The following is a 15,805-nucleotide window of genomic DNA, read 5'->3' as shown; positions in this document are numbered from 1 at the left end:
CACACACACACACACACACACACACACACACAAACTTCAAGACAGTTTAATTGGCTAAAGTATATTATTGTCAGGACATCAGTGTTTTACTATATAATACTATAGTAGAGTTGGAGAAATGTGATCTGAAAGTAGGATGCCAGAACAAGTCGTGGGCGGACCCATTAGAATATTCCCAGTGCAGGTCAACAGCGACACACTGTGTAGTGTAAACCTATCTGAAGTCGAAATTATATGTAAAAGTCAAGAGTGCAAATGTCCCTTTGATATTTAAGTATGATATATAAAACACGTTTATTTTTTAATTTTTTATTATTATTATTATTATTATTATTATTGACATAAATAATAATAATTATTATTAATAATAATATTTGTAGGCCTAATAATTATGATTTATCAATACTAATAAATATTATTGTTTATTTAAGTTTTGTGGATACTCTTGTCTAAAATAATTTTAAGATGCTATAACTTGTGAGAAATAAGTATCGAGTTCAACAGATTCAGTGGCAGAAGTAAACACCTCGTTTATGAATTTTTATAGGTCAGATTTTTTATCAGTCCTACCAGACAGTTTATTATTTTTTTTTTTTTTTTCAACTTATTATTCATTAACCATATGGTCATGTATGAACATATTTTAAGAAACAGTATAATAATAACATAGAATAAATATGGGCAAAATGGCCTTCTACCTTAGTCAAAATCAAACATTTAAAAATATTAAATACTAGGAAGAACCTTTTAAAGACCCTCTTTGACCAAATCCCAAATTTTTCAGCCAATATACTGGTAAAGTGGGACACTTAACTTCCCCCCTCTTAAACAAGCTAGACAAGAGCCTGTACTTGAATATACATTTGTAACTTATAGGCTTACATGAATATTATTTAATCAATTTAAATTAACAAATTATTACAAATTATTTGGAATGTCTCTATATATTTTCTGATACGCTTTCACATCATAACTCATAATATGTTTCATTTACAAACATTGTCAACTTTTACTTTTGTATAACCTTAACCAGTTGAAGCTTAGATGTTTGTCATTTTCCATACAATTGCTTTCCACACCGGTGGTCGTGAAACGAATTCTGCTACGACCCCCGATGTTGCATCATCAACTTTGGAACCCAAAAAGTGAATTGTGTGCTTCCCATAGATTAGTTTAGTAATAGTAATTTTTATCATTTTAGAAAATGCATACGGATATAATATCGTGCTTAACTGTTTCACTTCCCATATTCGCCCTACATATTTGAATTCCACGATTATGGAAAATACATGTTATTTATATTTTCAGACAAACGAGCCAGCGCTAGTTTTTTATTCACGTGACACGTCTATCACAAATACGTCAATGACAACAGTTTCAGATCTAGGATTTTCCCCATCGACCACAGACAATATCAAGGAACGCTCCCCCTTTGTCTTTCGATCCAGGCTACTTTTTAAAACAATATGCGTGTTTCTGTCTTTATTGAATATTGTATCCAGAACAAAAAGTTCGCTTTGGCTGAGAAAGTCATTTTGAACTGAATGAATGCAGTCATCTCAAGCTTTATTAATTATTTGGGTAAAGGGAGGGTTACCATTGTTGTCCTGGACCTCCAAAACAACGTTATGAATTTCTAACGGATTTACAAGAATAAATTCGAAATGTGTGAGACAAGGTGGGTTAATTAAGTTACACATCTCGGTCGATCCTTTCCCAAACAAAATCTCCAAAATCCGTATCTAATTCACAAAACCACAAAACCTTACGATTGGATTGCCATCTCCTTGGTAAACCAATGGGGTTTTCCAAAGCTGAAGGGTCCAAATGAAGTTCCTTGCTCAGAATTCAAATAACGTATTTTGTCTTCATTTCTTCTGGCACAAATTAACGAATGTCTGCACCAGAAACGCAGAAGATAAGTGATGATACGCAAAGCTGCTATTACACCCAAATTAATGTCTCTTTGCCATATGTTCTATGTGTACTGAAGCTAAATAGTTGTATGAAATCCCTCTCATAAACAACTGATTTATGTATCGGATCTACCCTGTTATTTTGCACAAGAAAGCAGAGTTAGACGCTGTGTGGTTATTTTGAAATAGCCTATATACCGTAAACGCATTGTGAGATTTTAGTTCGTGCACGCATAAATACAGAGTATTTAGAAATATGGAAATGTTGTCAATGTGGGTTTAAATCACAGCTGCGTTTTGGCCTGTCATTTCAAAGAAGAGAATAAAATCTTGTAAGTAAATATCTGATTAATATTAAATATTTCAAATTTGAGTTACTGACACACCACCTTTAGAAGCAATAAAATGACGACAGGTTTAATCTAATGCATCGACCATTTTAAAATAATGAATTCATAAATAAATATGGATATGCTAATTGCTTCGTATTCAAATTCAATACAAACAAAATAGACTTTTGTTGTGTTTTTAGGCGTTTGTCATAAATAAACCAAAAGTAGGCCTAGTATGTATGAGCTTACGGACCGATAAGGCTTTTATATTTTGATACCTTCTCAACAATTTCTGTATCACTTGTAACTTCGAAACAACATAATAAGAATTATTAAATATTGTTTTTGGTAGCTGACAGAGTGTTTTGTTCATGTATTCCATTTGAATACACCCTCCACAAACGAGAGCTTGCATTTTCAGCACCATGGACAGGGAACTCCAGTGTCGCGGAACAAAACTTCAGTATGCTGGAACAGAATTTGCATACAACTGCAATTGCAATATATATATATATATATATCGTAATGTGCCGGTCGAATATATATACTGTGCCCCCTGGCGTCCTCTCATTGTTACGGTGGGTAACCCCATTGTTTTCAACGCGAAAAATTTGCCATCAGTTAGCCTATCAATCTTTCAATCTTAAAACCAATGTTTTATTATAGGCCTACTTATATTAGTGTGATATTACATTATATAATCGTATATAATATTTAAGATCCCCCTATTTTATCCCCTTTCTCCCCAATTTTGGAATGCCCAATTCCCACTACTTAGTAGGTCCTCGTGGTGGCGCGGTTACTCACCTCAATCGGGGTTGCGGAAGACAAGTCTCAGTTGCCTTCGCTTCTAAGACAGTCAATCCGCGCATTTTATCGCGTGGCTCGTATGTGACACCATGGAGACTCACAGCATGTGGAGCAGGCGGACTGGCCATTGGGAGAACCGGGACTTTTCCGGGTGGGCCGCCGCACTTTGGGGCCGATCAGGGACGGACTGGCCATCGGGAAAATCGAGCGGGCCGGTGGGTCGGCCGCGAAACGGGCCGAATTAAGCCACATTGAAATATTATATCGCCACCTGGTAAAAGTTTCCATGCTCTTCTGGAAGCAGAAGAACTTGTAAAATAATTTTCAAAATAGCTACCTTCATATTTTGATGCACTCATATTTTTTATGTGAAATCTTTGCTGATTTTGATAAAGTAAAATGAACAATTACGTTTTTATTGTTACTGATATTTCAGAATGAGTATTTATTGAATTCAAGCAACGTGTGCTTAACATTTAATTCTTTTATAGACAAATAGGTTTAGAATTGTTGGCCTATTATTTAATATGTTAGGGTTTATATGGTTAAGCTTTGTATAAAAGGGCTGTTGTACAAAACGTTTATTATACTATTCATTGCTATAACTGCTAGTTTGCCCTACATTACAAAAAATAACTTGGCTTGGATAATACTATAAATAACAGAACAGGTATTAAAAGAGACTTTAATCAATGAAAATCAGTTTATAGTTATAATCTCTCTGTAGAGGCTAATATCAAAAGAAAATACAAACAAGGCATTATCTGCCCATATGTTTCAGCATACATCACCTTAATACATGCTCATACTGACAGAATTGTAATTGTATGTACTAGCACTTGCTCATATCACTCAAAGATTTGTATATATTTTAAACCAGTCTTTAAGGACATGTACAACAGTTTAAAACATAAGAATTCTCACATTTTCACACACAACCCTTATTACACTTATTTGAAAAGCACTATGGGCTATAAATAATTAAATACGATATGATTAATATTAAATTTACACACACAGTTCTTACATGTGTGCGTGTAAGACGTGATCAAACTTCACACATGCAATGGATGGATGGATGGATGGATAGATAGCTCTTGGTCAATGGAGGGCCTTGGAGTCAAAAAGGTTGAGAACCACTGATCAGAATGAACGCACAGTATTGAATGTCAAGGTGGTGAACAATGCAACTTCTACCAGTAAGTCAGAGAAACCATGAAATGAAGTGCTTCTACCGAAGTGTGGCGCTAGTGCCTGTTCTCATGCTCTGAGATTACAGATGACGAATTGTAATAAAGACGAGCAGTTAATATTATCAATTTTATTTGAATATTCCATGTCATTTTTATTTACATTTATTTCTTTGTCATTGTTTTGTCCTTTCGTTTGGTAAACACTTCTTACCCTTGCTTATATGTTTTATAAGAGTAGTAAAAAATGATAATACCTGAAGACCTGAAGGTATTGAGTGAACGTCATAGGCTACTCTGCTATACTCTAATGACTATAATGAGCAATATTGTTGTTATTACTATTAGCTGTTATTATTAAATATAGGCTATTGAAATAAGAACGCAGAAAAATCTTCAATACTTATGAAAGAAACCTTTATTTGTGATTTATAAACAAAACACATTACCAGATTTCAAAAAATATATAAAATAATAAGCACTATTACACTGATGAGCAGGTGTACAAAAAATGTTTTCAACAGATTTGCACTGTCAAAGTCAAAAGCATCGTGCCACCTTGGCACTGGATGAATTGATAGATAATTACCACACACAGGCAGAATACATAGACCCTTTTTATTTTTCCTTTTATAATTTTTGAATATTTTTCTTTTCTTTCTTTTTTTTTTTTTTAATATGTTTATATTATAGGGATGTATGAATTGGTTTCACATTACAGTGTTATTGATTTAAAAGCCTATCATAAAACGAAGGATTGTTTCTTTCCAATTGCTAAAATTATAAGGTTGTAAAGAAAAGAGCATTAGACCATAGCACTACAGCATTACATATACCTAGAATGTTAATGTCAACGTCGATTGGCACAGAGCCGACATGGTTCCTGTGTCATCTTTTTATGCTCTGTGTGTTTCTTTCTCTATGTGTGTACATAATCAGTGTATGTTTGTGTATGTCTGAGTGAATAATTCGATTTATGTCCACATACTTCAAGAGACAATACGCATCTCCAATTTCATCATAAATTAGAAAAAAAATAATTATGAAAAACATATTTGTTCATTTATATATATATATATATATATATATATATATATATATATATATATATATATATATATATATATATATATATATATATATAGTTTGTTTTAACTGCGTTTAACATGCAAACAGTCACTTGGTGATCTGACAGCACTAAACCACACCTGAAAGAGACTTAAGTGACAGTGTGTGTGCTTTGCGATGATGCATCCTCATAGCAGAACAAACATCTCTACTTACTAAACAGTATCTCTACAGACAAGATGGAAAACTGAAAAGAAAAACAACATGTGCACTCTCTAAAAAACAAAATAAAATTAAAGCATATCTGAATGTTAAGAAAACATTCTGATTATTTACAAAATTTGAATCAATAACTATGGAACTGTTGCTATATACAGTAAAAAACAAAACAAAAAACTTTACTGCCCATTACTAGTCTGCTCAAGTCCCAGTCTAATCTCTGCTCACCCTCCATCTTTGCCTTAGAAAGCACAATAATACAGACGCAAAATATCCTGCCATCTCCACAAGTATGGCTGCATAGACTATGGTGTTTCCACTGCTGAGAGAGAAACATTGGTGTGTCTGAGATTGTGTGTACATATAGGGGCCATGATGTGCTAATATTTTCCAGGAAAAGTGTGGTCTTGGAAACTGAAACCATTAACATTGGATACAGGCATTTTGCCAAATGTAGAAAAGGAGTCATTTGGCAAAATGTTAGCCTCTGTCACCATTCAGTAACATTGCCTCTATTTTCCATACAATGACAGAGAATGGTGACTGAATGATGACAGAATTATCATTGTTGGGTGAACTATTCGTTAAATTGTGTTTACAGCACAAGACATTTCTGGTCCTTCTTGTAGCATTGTACAATATGAATCACCAGGGGGCAGTACTGACTTAGGCCAGCACACAGCATTGGTAAGGGAGGTCAGCAATTTAAGATTAGCAGAAATGACATGCAGTGTGTGAGAATAAATAGCAGGACTGAGACAAAACTCCAGCAGGAAGCAGGATGAAAATCAATCAAACACTCAAAACAGTGGCAAGGAAGTAGGTGTGTTTTGGAATGCCTACAAAGGCTGCTGTGCTTCAGTCCTATGGTGGCCTTAGCTGTACAGGGTGTGAACGGCCTGTAGTCCCATCTAAAGTAGGTGTTATGCATTAGAAATTAAGAAACTCTCTTGAAGCTGTATGCACATCCTTCTGTGTGTACAAATTTGTAAACACAGGTGTGCATGATTGTTGGATTGAATAAGCAGACATTTATTTGCTCTTATAAATTGTACTGGATAAAGCCCTCTTTTTGAGATTTCAGTAAGAAAGAGGTGGGTGTTAGCGATCTCTGTACCCTGTTCTAGGATGTTTTGCAAAAGCAATTGTCTTGGAGTACACTGCTAGATTTCTATCTCTGCAGGCATTTAATTTAGATCTGCTCTATTTGCAATTGGATACACATAATTTGTGTCCAGCTCAGTTAGGTTTTTTGTCTTTTTCTGTAACAGCTTTGTTTGTAGCAGATCAAGGCATAAGATGGGGTGGATGGGAGTTTCCTCTCCTTTGAAAGTTGAGCGAGGGAGGCAGGGATGGAGTCAGAGAAAAATGCCACTTAAGGCATGAGAGTTCATATCCATCTTAACTGGAACTTTGTTAAATCCTTTTAAAAGAGGAAGATTTACAAAGGTACAAGTATGTTTATTTAACATTTTGCAGACTGGGTTGCTTTCTTGCACCAAGTCAGTGTTAGAACAAGGAAAATAGCCAATAAATGTCATGGAGACATGTTTGCAGGTTAAATTTGTGGTTTGAACGTTTGTGCATAGAGCACAAATCCTCTTCTGGCCAGGACTGGACATTGTAGAAAGAGATTTTGCCTTCATTTTCCATATTTTTGGCTCTCTCATTCGGTCAGTTTTTTCAACCGAGTTGATAGCTCAAATTTTTAAGTTGCCCAGTCTTCATTACTCGTCCCCATCCTCTTTTCCTTTCTCCTTCTTGTCTTTCTTTTCTTTCTTCTTCTTTTTCTTCTTCTTGGACTCCTCTTTTTTTCCAAAGGTGATGAACTCACCCTTATCATCCACGGCACCTGGGTCCTGTCGGATGGAGATGATGGCAGGAGAGCCAGGAATTATGAAGGCTTCAGGGGGAATCTCGCCAGGCTTCAGGGCTTGTGGAGGCCCGTAGCCGGGGCCGGCTCCATAGCGGAAGCTCCAACTGTTACTGTTGATTCCGGCTCCAACAGGAGGGGACAGCTGTCCATCTCCCTCTCCATCTGAGAAAGAAAAGTGGAAATTGTAAGACTGTATCATCATCATTTTAGGATCCTTGTTGTAGATTAAAAACCAAAAGTGACCTTATTACTAACTCTATGTCTTTGAGACATAGACACTTATGGTTTCTCCAGGGGGATTTACTTGCATTTGTAGTACTATGAGTAGATTTGGATGAAGAAAGCACCCACAAAGGGTGTGGGGGGTGAAGGTATACCAGTAGAAATGTGTCAACAATTACAATTTTAAAGTTTTTCTTTTGTGTTTATATCGAGTTGCAAAATGTCCGTCATGGTTAATTTTATCGGCCTTTATCGACTTTTGCTTTATTTCTGCTTTTAAAAAGTGTCTTTCTTGGAGAGCTCTCAAAGACTCTTTAAGAGTTTTGCCGCAAACACGGAAAGAATCGCACTGAGTAAATTACATCAGGAATTAAAAGTGCAATTATATCTATTATACTCCATAGTCTGAAAAAAAGTTTCCCTATTTAATGGTAGGATAAATCTAATCTGTGTTTAATGTGAAATTCAGTGATGTATTGATCACAGATTTATTCTCCAAAGATACTTTTGGTAAATACATGGTTATCATAGGCATACTGGTTGGTTCGTTGGTCAACTGGGTTCGGATTGCATACTCACCACCTCAAGTAAACTGTTTCAGACTTTGCTCGATATCTGACAAAACTATATCATTGAGGTGGTATCAGTTGATTGTTTTGGTGCAGAACTGAGTGTGATTGCCATGTTCATATGCCTCAACAAACCAAACTGAGGGAGAAAATGCACCATGTTCAGGGTTGGGGAGTAACGGAATACATGTAACGGGATTACGCATTTAAGATACAAAATATTAGTAACTGTATTCCATTATAGTTACAATTTAAATCATTGATAATTAGAATACAGTTACATTCTAAAAGTATTTTGATAACCGAAGAGATTACTTTGCATTTTATTGTCATTTGTTTCATTTAATATTGAGTCCTTTCAGATGGAAAACATTTACACATATAAATGATGTGATCTAAAGTGCATTTGAACAGCGGTGAAACACTTTCTTATGATGTGTTACATTCATACAAGCAGACAGAGAAGTAAGTCTGAAGTAAGTTGAGCAGAAGAAATAGAAATAAAACTTGTGTAAATTGTCAGCTTTACGCTAATCTAAAATCTTATTTCTAGCCATTTTACATGCACATGTTACCAGACACAATCATATTTTTTATCAAGAAAATTCACATGTGGATCATAATTTATTTGTTTCTAGTAAGACCTTTGATATTAGGGCAAAAATCATATACTTCATAATACTTTTTTTATTGTTTTCCTGTAAAAATATCTAAAAATCCTTAAAATTAGATCAATTTGATTGATCTTGTTTTAGAAACAACACTGCATAAGATATTTAGTTTTTTTTCAGAGAATGTATTTTTAACATGTATATTTTGTCTTACTATACTGGCAGAATTTTTATAGTCAAAACAAGTGAAGAAATCTACCAGTGCTGAAGAAGTAATCCAAAGTATTTAAAATATGTTACTGAGCTTGAGTAATCTAACAGAATACATTACAAATTACATTTTACAGCTTGTATTCTGTAATCTGTAGTGGAATACATTTCAAAAGTAACCCTCCCAACCCTGACCATGTTCAAATGCAATTGCTCCATATGAGCCAGTTGTGGAAACACCACTCCATACAGTTGTTTCCAAAGAAAGGACAGTCTTTGGAAATAAGACTTTCTAAATTGTAAAACTGGGTAGTTGTTTTGTCACAATAAAAGGCATTTCTAAATCAGGACAGTGCTGTAAAATGTTGGAGTATGGTAAAATAAATCTGCAACAGAGCATGGCTTGGTTTGCTTAAACACTGATCTAAACCTACAGATAACATACACATTCAGTGCACTTGTTCATGTCTAAAAGTGTACTACCCCATGAGGGAGAGACTTATGTACTACTTTCTCTACAGAAGCAGGGCTCTTTGCCACACCAGTTGTACTATGACCTACTTTCATTTCTGTTTTATTTAGATCTAACTGTGGCCCTGAATTTGTTTATCCGTAGGTTTATGATTGTGCCACACTGCCTATTTCAATAAATGCCAAACCTAGCAGGGATTATCCATTTTGATATTCTTTCCTCAGCTTAAAGTATATGAATCTGCATGGGTGGATTGTGTGACAATGCGAGTGTGCTGCACTAGACTAAATTAGGAATTCTTCTCGCTCTCAATTTCAAGCAGTCCCCTAAATTTAGACATGTCAAATCCTGCCATTAATATGCAAGCAGCTCTTTTTCTCTTCACTCTGTATTACATGCTGAAAATTCTTGACCATGCTGAAAATACACCACCTCTAATGTGTCCAGAACTCTCATGGAGCACAGATGGTACAGCAAAGAGTCAATGAGGGAGCGTTTATACGCACACATACACAAGAGTGCTGGGTGCTGCCCTCTGGGCTTGACAGAGCACATTTGGCTGAGAAGGTCAGATATTGTGGTTTACATTGGTAGCGTTTACTTGCAGAGTGGTCAAATCTCTGGTGAGAGAGTAACTCATGTGTTCATGTGTTAGTCACACCTCACTCCATCTCCCCATGGCTTTCATTATGGCAGTAATATCAGTGCATGTGTGTCTGTGTGTTAAGTTGCATGTCAGAGCAGGTCAACTGAGCAGACTAGCTCTCTTCCTCATAAGATCAGAGAGTGCATCTGGAGAGTGGAGCTGGAAATGACAGTCCAAAACCTGACTTTCATTGCATTTCTTTCTGTTTCTTACATGTAAACCCACTGTGACTTTATCTTCGGTCTTGTTAATGCTCCAAGAACATGTTGTAGATTTTATAGCTTGATGGTTTTCTCCTTTGAGAACAGTGTTATACCTTGTTTTAGGTCAAATGAAATTGAATGGTTACCTAACATTCTGCCAAACATCTCCTTTTGTTTTTCAAGGAAAAGAGAAATGTAAATGGTCTGCACTTATATAGCGCCCTTTTTAACCTTAGCGGTAACCAAAGTGCTTTACACTGTGTCCCAATCACCCATTCATCCTCACACTCATACACAAATGATGGCAGAGCTGCCATGCAAGGCGCTAGCCTGCCATTGGGTGCAACTTGGTGTTCAGTGTCTTGCCCATGGACACTTCGGCATGTGGAGTCATGTGGGCCGGGTATCGAACCGCCAACCCTGCGATTAGTGGCTGACCCGCTCTACCACCTGAGCCACAGCTACTCAGTTCTCCATTTCTTCTTGTGTCCCATGAAAGAAAGAAAATCAACAACATGAGGGTGAGTAAATGATAACAGAATTTAAGTTTTTGGGAAAACTATCCCTTTAATTAGGTATTCACAAAACTCTATCAAGTTTGCAAGGGATGGGCATCGTAAAATAAAATGAACAATTCCAGTTTTGATTCCTCTGAATGCTTATGGTATCTTAACAGTTCCATTAAACTGTTATTATATTATTTTAGAGGAAGAGCTATTTGGAAGTAGTACATACAATGTTAAGATCATTTTAAATTTGAACAGATTCTTGCAAAAAGTATTCACATAGACTAATTAAGACATCTTCAATAATCACTAATTACTAATCAGTTAACAAACTCATAATATGTATCTTTAATAACACACTCTCATAACAGTAATTATCTAGTTATTGCTCTGGTTTAAGTCTTAAAGGTCTTATGCACACATAGCACAGTAACAAATCTTGGTATACTGTATTTCCAGTCATCACAAAATTAACGACTTGCAGTTCAGTAAGATATTCACAATAAAGATCCGGCTAATAAGAGTCATTTGTTCAGGATAAAACGCTTAATGTTTTGCTGTGTAGATTCAAAAGAACCAATAAGAGTCACTCGTTCAGGAATCAGACTGGTTACGCTGCATGGTTTACATTGTAAAATCAAAATTAGACAAAAAGAAATTAGACATGTCAGTGCAACTCAAATGAATCTTTTATTTCTTTCTATACTAGCTAGTGACAGTGAATGTTAGCAAACATGCTAATGTGAAGCACTACAGAGTGCAGCTTGGTGACTATTCTATGGGTAGCACAGCAACTGCTGAATAAAGAGAAAAATAAATATCACACACCCTCATTCCTTTCCTGATCCTAAGATCAAGCTCCACTCCTCACTGTATTTGTAACACCCAACATTCCAACATAAATAAAATACTTCTAAATTTCAACATAACAAAACATTAAACAAAAACATGTATCACTATATGACAGGGCGGAGGGCGGGGGCGGGTCGTGATTCTACACACCCAGTCCCTTATCAGGCTAATCAAGCCTCCGAGAGGGATAAGGGCCGTTTGCGGACGGTGGTGCGACAGAGAGAGAGCATTTACGGACAGCTGTCCATCATGTGTGTGTATTTGTGTCTTTTCGTTCAAGTTCTTTATTAAATATTATTTATATTGTCAAGCCGGTTCTCGCTGCCTCCTTTCCCTTAATCTCTTTAAACACTCTTTCTATTCATCTTGCGCAAAAACTCATAAAATAACACAAATTTTAACATATAATCTCCCTATCAATTCTCATGCAAAGCATGCTGGGAACCCCCTGCCCAGTTTGAGTTAACTAAACAAAAAATATTCACATTATCCTAACAAATGGATTAAAGCTTTTTTCATGGCATTCAGTTAAATTACAGTAAGTTTACTTGGTTAAACGCATTTTTTAAGTTATGTGAACAAAGGATAATTCAGTAAACCCAATGAAAGGGTTCATACAGTAAGAGTAATTTGGAAAAGTTTTGTGCTGCTGATTTAGTAAGGGTGTTGCAGTGTCACTGAATGGTAGCGATGGAAACAATGTCAGAGTATTGTAGTACAGTGTTCTGTCCGCACCGTTAACTGAACCAAACTTCCTGAACTTCATTCAGTTCCATTATTATTATTTTATTTTAATTTTTTTTATGGAACCGGTTCATATTCATATTTCTTATTTTGGTTTTTGGTTCCCAACCCTAGCCACACCCCTTCTTTTTGCGCTGACAGAATAACTTAAAAAAATGTTTTTTTTTTTTTTGTAGCATCCAAATGTTCTGTATTATTTGCTCTTTTATATAATATTTAAAAATGCAGCCGGATAAACTACATTTACAGACACATAAGTGTTCTAATATGCATTTGTGTGTTGGAGGTCATATGTGCTATTTTTGGCCCTTTTAGGTCTTTAGCCCCCAGTCCTAATTTTTTCCCATCCATTTTTCCTGCTGGTTCTACCTCCCTATTTTTCTACCATCTTTTCTTCTCCCCTTCCACACCTTGCTCATTCTTCCATTTTGAGTATGAATGGTTGCCATTGAAACCTCCTCCCCCATCCCTGCTCGCCCACTCCCAGCTGCTGCAGTATCTAAGATTCATTGTTGTTGCCAGGCAACAAGTCACACAGTGTTTCTTAGCAACAGGACCACCGGAGGGGTCTGCCAATCCTGAACCTCTGTGCATCTCCAACCCCCGCATCCCCGTTCTCTCTCTTTCAGCACCACTCTCATTCTATCATCTTTTTTGCTCTTCTCTATTACTTGCTGTCTCTCTCTATCCCACATGCTTTATATGTCAAATTACTCTCAGTATGCATTCTCATACATCTTTTGCTTTCTATGTCACATTAATCTATGCCTCATTTCCCTGCTAATCTCCTCTGGCCTTTTCCTTGTTCCTGCTATTCCGCCACCCTCAAGTGCACAAGACATTACAACCTACAAGTACTAAACCAGAGCTTATAAAACACACCTGCACTGGCTCAATATTAGAGCATTGGCCTACTAATAAACATAGCACATTAGCTGAGTTTTATAAGTCTATCCAATTTTACACATTAGAGCAGTATGCAGTCAAAACTCTCTACAGCTCAATAATGAAGAATCAATGCATTACAATTTCTTTCTCTAACACTCTTGTGTTTGCCATCTGTCCCACATACTCCATTTCTTCCCCTGACTACAATCAGTTCTGTCCAGCTCTGCTCTATCAGTCTGTCAATATTGCTACCATACGCCACCCGGGAGACTTGCTGCTCTTCCTTCATTTCTCAAATGGCACATTAGATTGATCATTCTCTGTCTATCTGGCTGATCTTTAAGGAGAAGCATATTTGAGTAATCCAAATTCAATTACCAACCCCGAACACGCCTATAGTTGGAAAATTCACAATATTTAGATATAAACCTCATATTTTCTCAGCTACAGCAGTATAGTTGAAAGATATGATCTAAGGCACCAGAAAATTGCACGTTGTGGTCTTACCCAAAATAAACACATTTGGTTCATTGTGTCAACTAATGATTAGGTGCTTATGTTGCATAATTATGTGTTAGTAATAGGCCAGGACAAAAATGGCCACTTGAGAGAAGCAGCACTTAATGACAAATTAGACCTTGTCAGGTGAAGATTTGTCTTGATATGTCGCTACTTGTATAATAACTAATAAAAACATTATTTTATATGGGTAAGCTATGTATGAAGTAAATGAGAATATACTTGCAGATGTTTGAGAATGGCAGTTAACTTCTGCAGTTAATTCAGGATGGACTTCAAAGACATTTAGGGCCCTCTTTTAAGAGCACTAGCACTAACCGCAGTGTTATACCTTAAGTCATAAGCACAAAGTCAGTGGGCATGGCCAAGGGCAAGTCCATGAAATGTAGGTATTTTTGTGCAAGCATGCGCCAAGTCTAGGTGCAAGTGGGATTGGTGAAATTGTGCATGTAACGCACTAATGGACTGGGTCAAGTGCAAATTAATTCAGAGGTTCCTCTCCGGTTATTGTAGCATTAGTGTCCATTCCCTCAAGCACGGGCGATATAAACAAAAACAGCACACTGTAAAGCTTCTTTGAAATTATCTGTGTTGTGAAAAGTGCTACACAAATAAAAATTACTTGATTTTACTTGAAATACAAGTTGGAGAGTATCTGCTTGAATAAAGGTTTAGTTCACCAAATATTTATATTTTTTCGTCATTTATTGACCCTTGTGTTGTTCAAAAACCTTATGATTTCGTTTTTTCTAATACGTGTTAGCTTCAGTTACCATTCACTTTCACTGCATCTCTTTTCCAAACCATCAAAGTGAATGGTGGCTGAGGCTAACATTCAGCTAAAAAAAAATCTCATTTTGTGTTTCAAAGAAAAACAAAAGACATATGGCAATGGAACAACATGAGGTGAGTAAATAATTACAGAATTTTCATTTTGGGTGAATGTTTTATTTTGGGTTCACATTTTGAATCTCAAATACTATATTCTGAGTGAACAATACATAGAGACAAAGGGAAAAACGCCATGTAATTGCATCTGAGATCTTTCAGTACATGCAGACAGTAAAAGAGCATGAGGTATGCACAAAGAGAGAGAGAGAGAGAGAGACTCAGCTGACAATTGTGGATGAATAAATGTAACCTTAGACATGTTATTTTAAACATGCATGAAGTCATGTCATTTTAAGTCAGCTTCATTTTGGGTCAAACGTTTTAGGCATTTTTGTTGGCCTAGATTCATTCTGAGATTCTTGATTAATCTTAAATCAGTGTATGAATCGGGCATATTAATTTGGACAGATGTAATAGGTTGATTAACATGATGATTTTGCTAGAGGGCAAATTACTTCAGATTAGCAAGAGCATGAAGTTCTGTCAGAAGATGATAAAGTTTCCAGTTTCAGTTGATTAGGATTTCTGTGTAATTACAGTTAGTTACAGTGTGGACGTCTTTAAGATGTGACCCCACCTGCAGCACTGGAGACTGTGGGCCAGTTCTGGACAAGCATGCCTTGTGCTCCCTGCATCACAGCTGAAGTCTCCTCCATATGCACAGAACTAAAAAGAAAGCAAAATGTCATTTGTCTTGTAATACTAAATATCCATTAAATATTAAGAAATGCATCGAAAATGCTTAATGAAATTAAGAATTTGAAAATTAAAGAAATGGGTTCAATTTAAACTCAATCGAAAGCATTTGTTGAAAAATGTTGATTACCACAAACATATATTTCGCATTTCCTTTCGTGTTCTTTAAAAACAGCAACAATCTGGGTTACATTGAGGCACTTACAATACACTGTAAGTGAATGGGCGCCAATCCATAAATGCTAAAATACTGTTTTAAAAGCATAGCCACAAGATGTAAACAATATGCGTTAACATGATTTAAATGTGATAAAATCGCTTCCTAACCTTTACTGTGTAAAGTTATTTCCATTCAACTTAGTTGC

At 36.0% G+C, this 15,805-nt stretch overlaps 1 protein-coding gene across 2 annotated transcripts in view; it reads right to left on the bottom strand.

The window, feature by feature from the left end:
• Window positions 1–5,398: 5,398 nt before the first annotated feature.
• The window catches only part of LOC127636054 (protocadherin alpha-C2-like), a 36,539-nt gene continuing 26,132 nt past the window's right edge, over window positions 5,399–15,805 (bottom strand). For both annotated transcript variants that reach the window (XM_052116425.1, XM_052116424.1), the window contains exons 3-4: window positions 15,322–15,410; window positions 5,399–7,573 (exon numbers count right to left, since the gene is read on the bottom strand). In XM_052116425.1, the coding sequence (XP_051972385.1) occupies window positions 7,263–7,573; window positions 15,322–15,410 (400 nt within the window). In that variant the 3' untranslated portion in view covers window positions 5,399–7,262. The remainder of the gene's footprint in view (window positions 7,574–15,321; window positions 15,411–15,805) is intronic.

The sequence above is a fragment of the Xyrauchen texanus genome, chromosome 43 (assembly GCF_025860055.1).
Source record: "Xyrauchen texanus isolate HMW12.3.18 chromosome 43, RBS_HiC_50CHRs, whole genome shotgun sequence".
In the NCBI taxonomy this organism is placed as follows: Eukaryota; Metazoa; Chordata; class Actinopteri; order Cypriniformes; family Catostomidae; genus Xyrauchen; species Xyrauchen texanus.
Note: the sequence above shows the minus strand (reverse complement) of the source record. Positions and strands in the feature narration are given on the sequence as shown.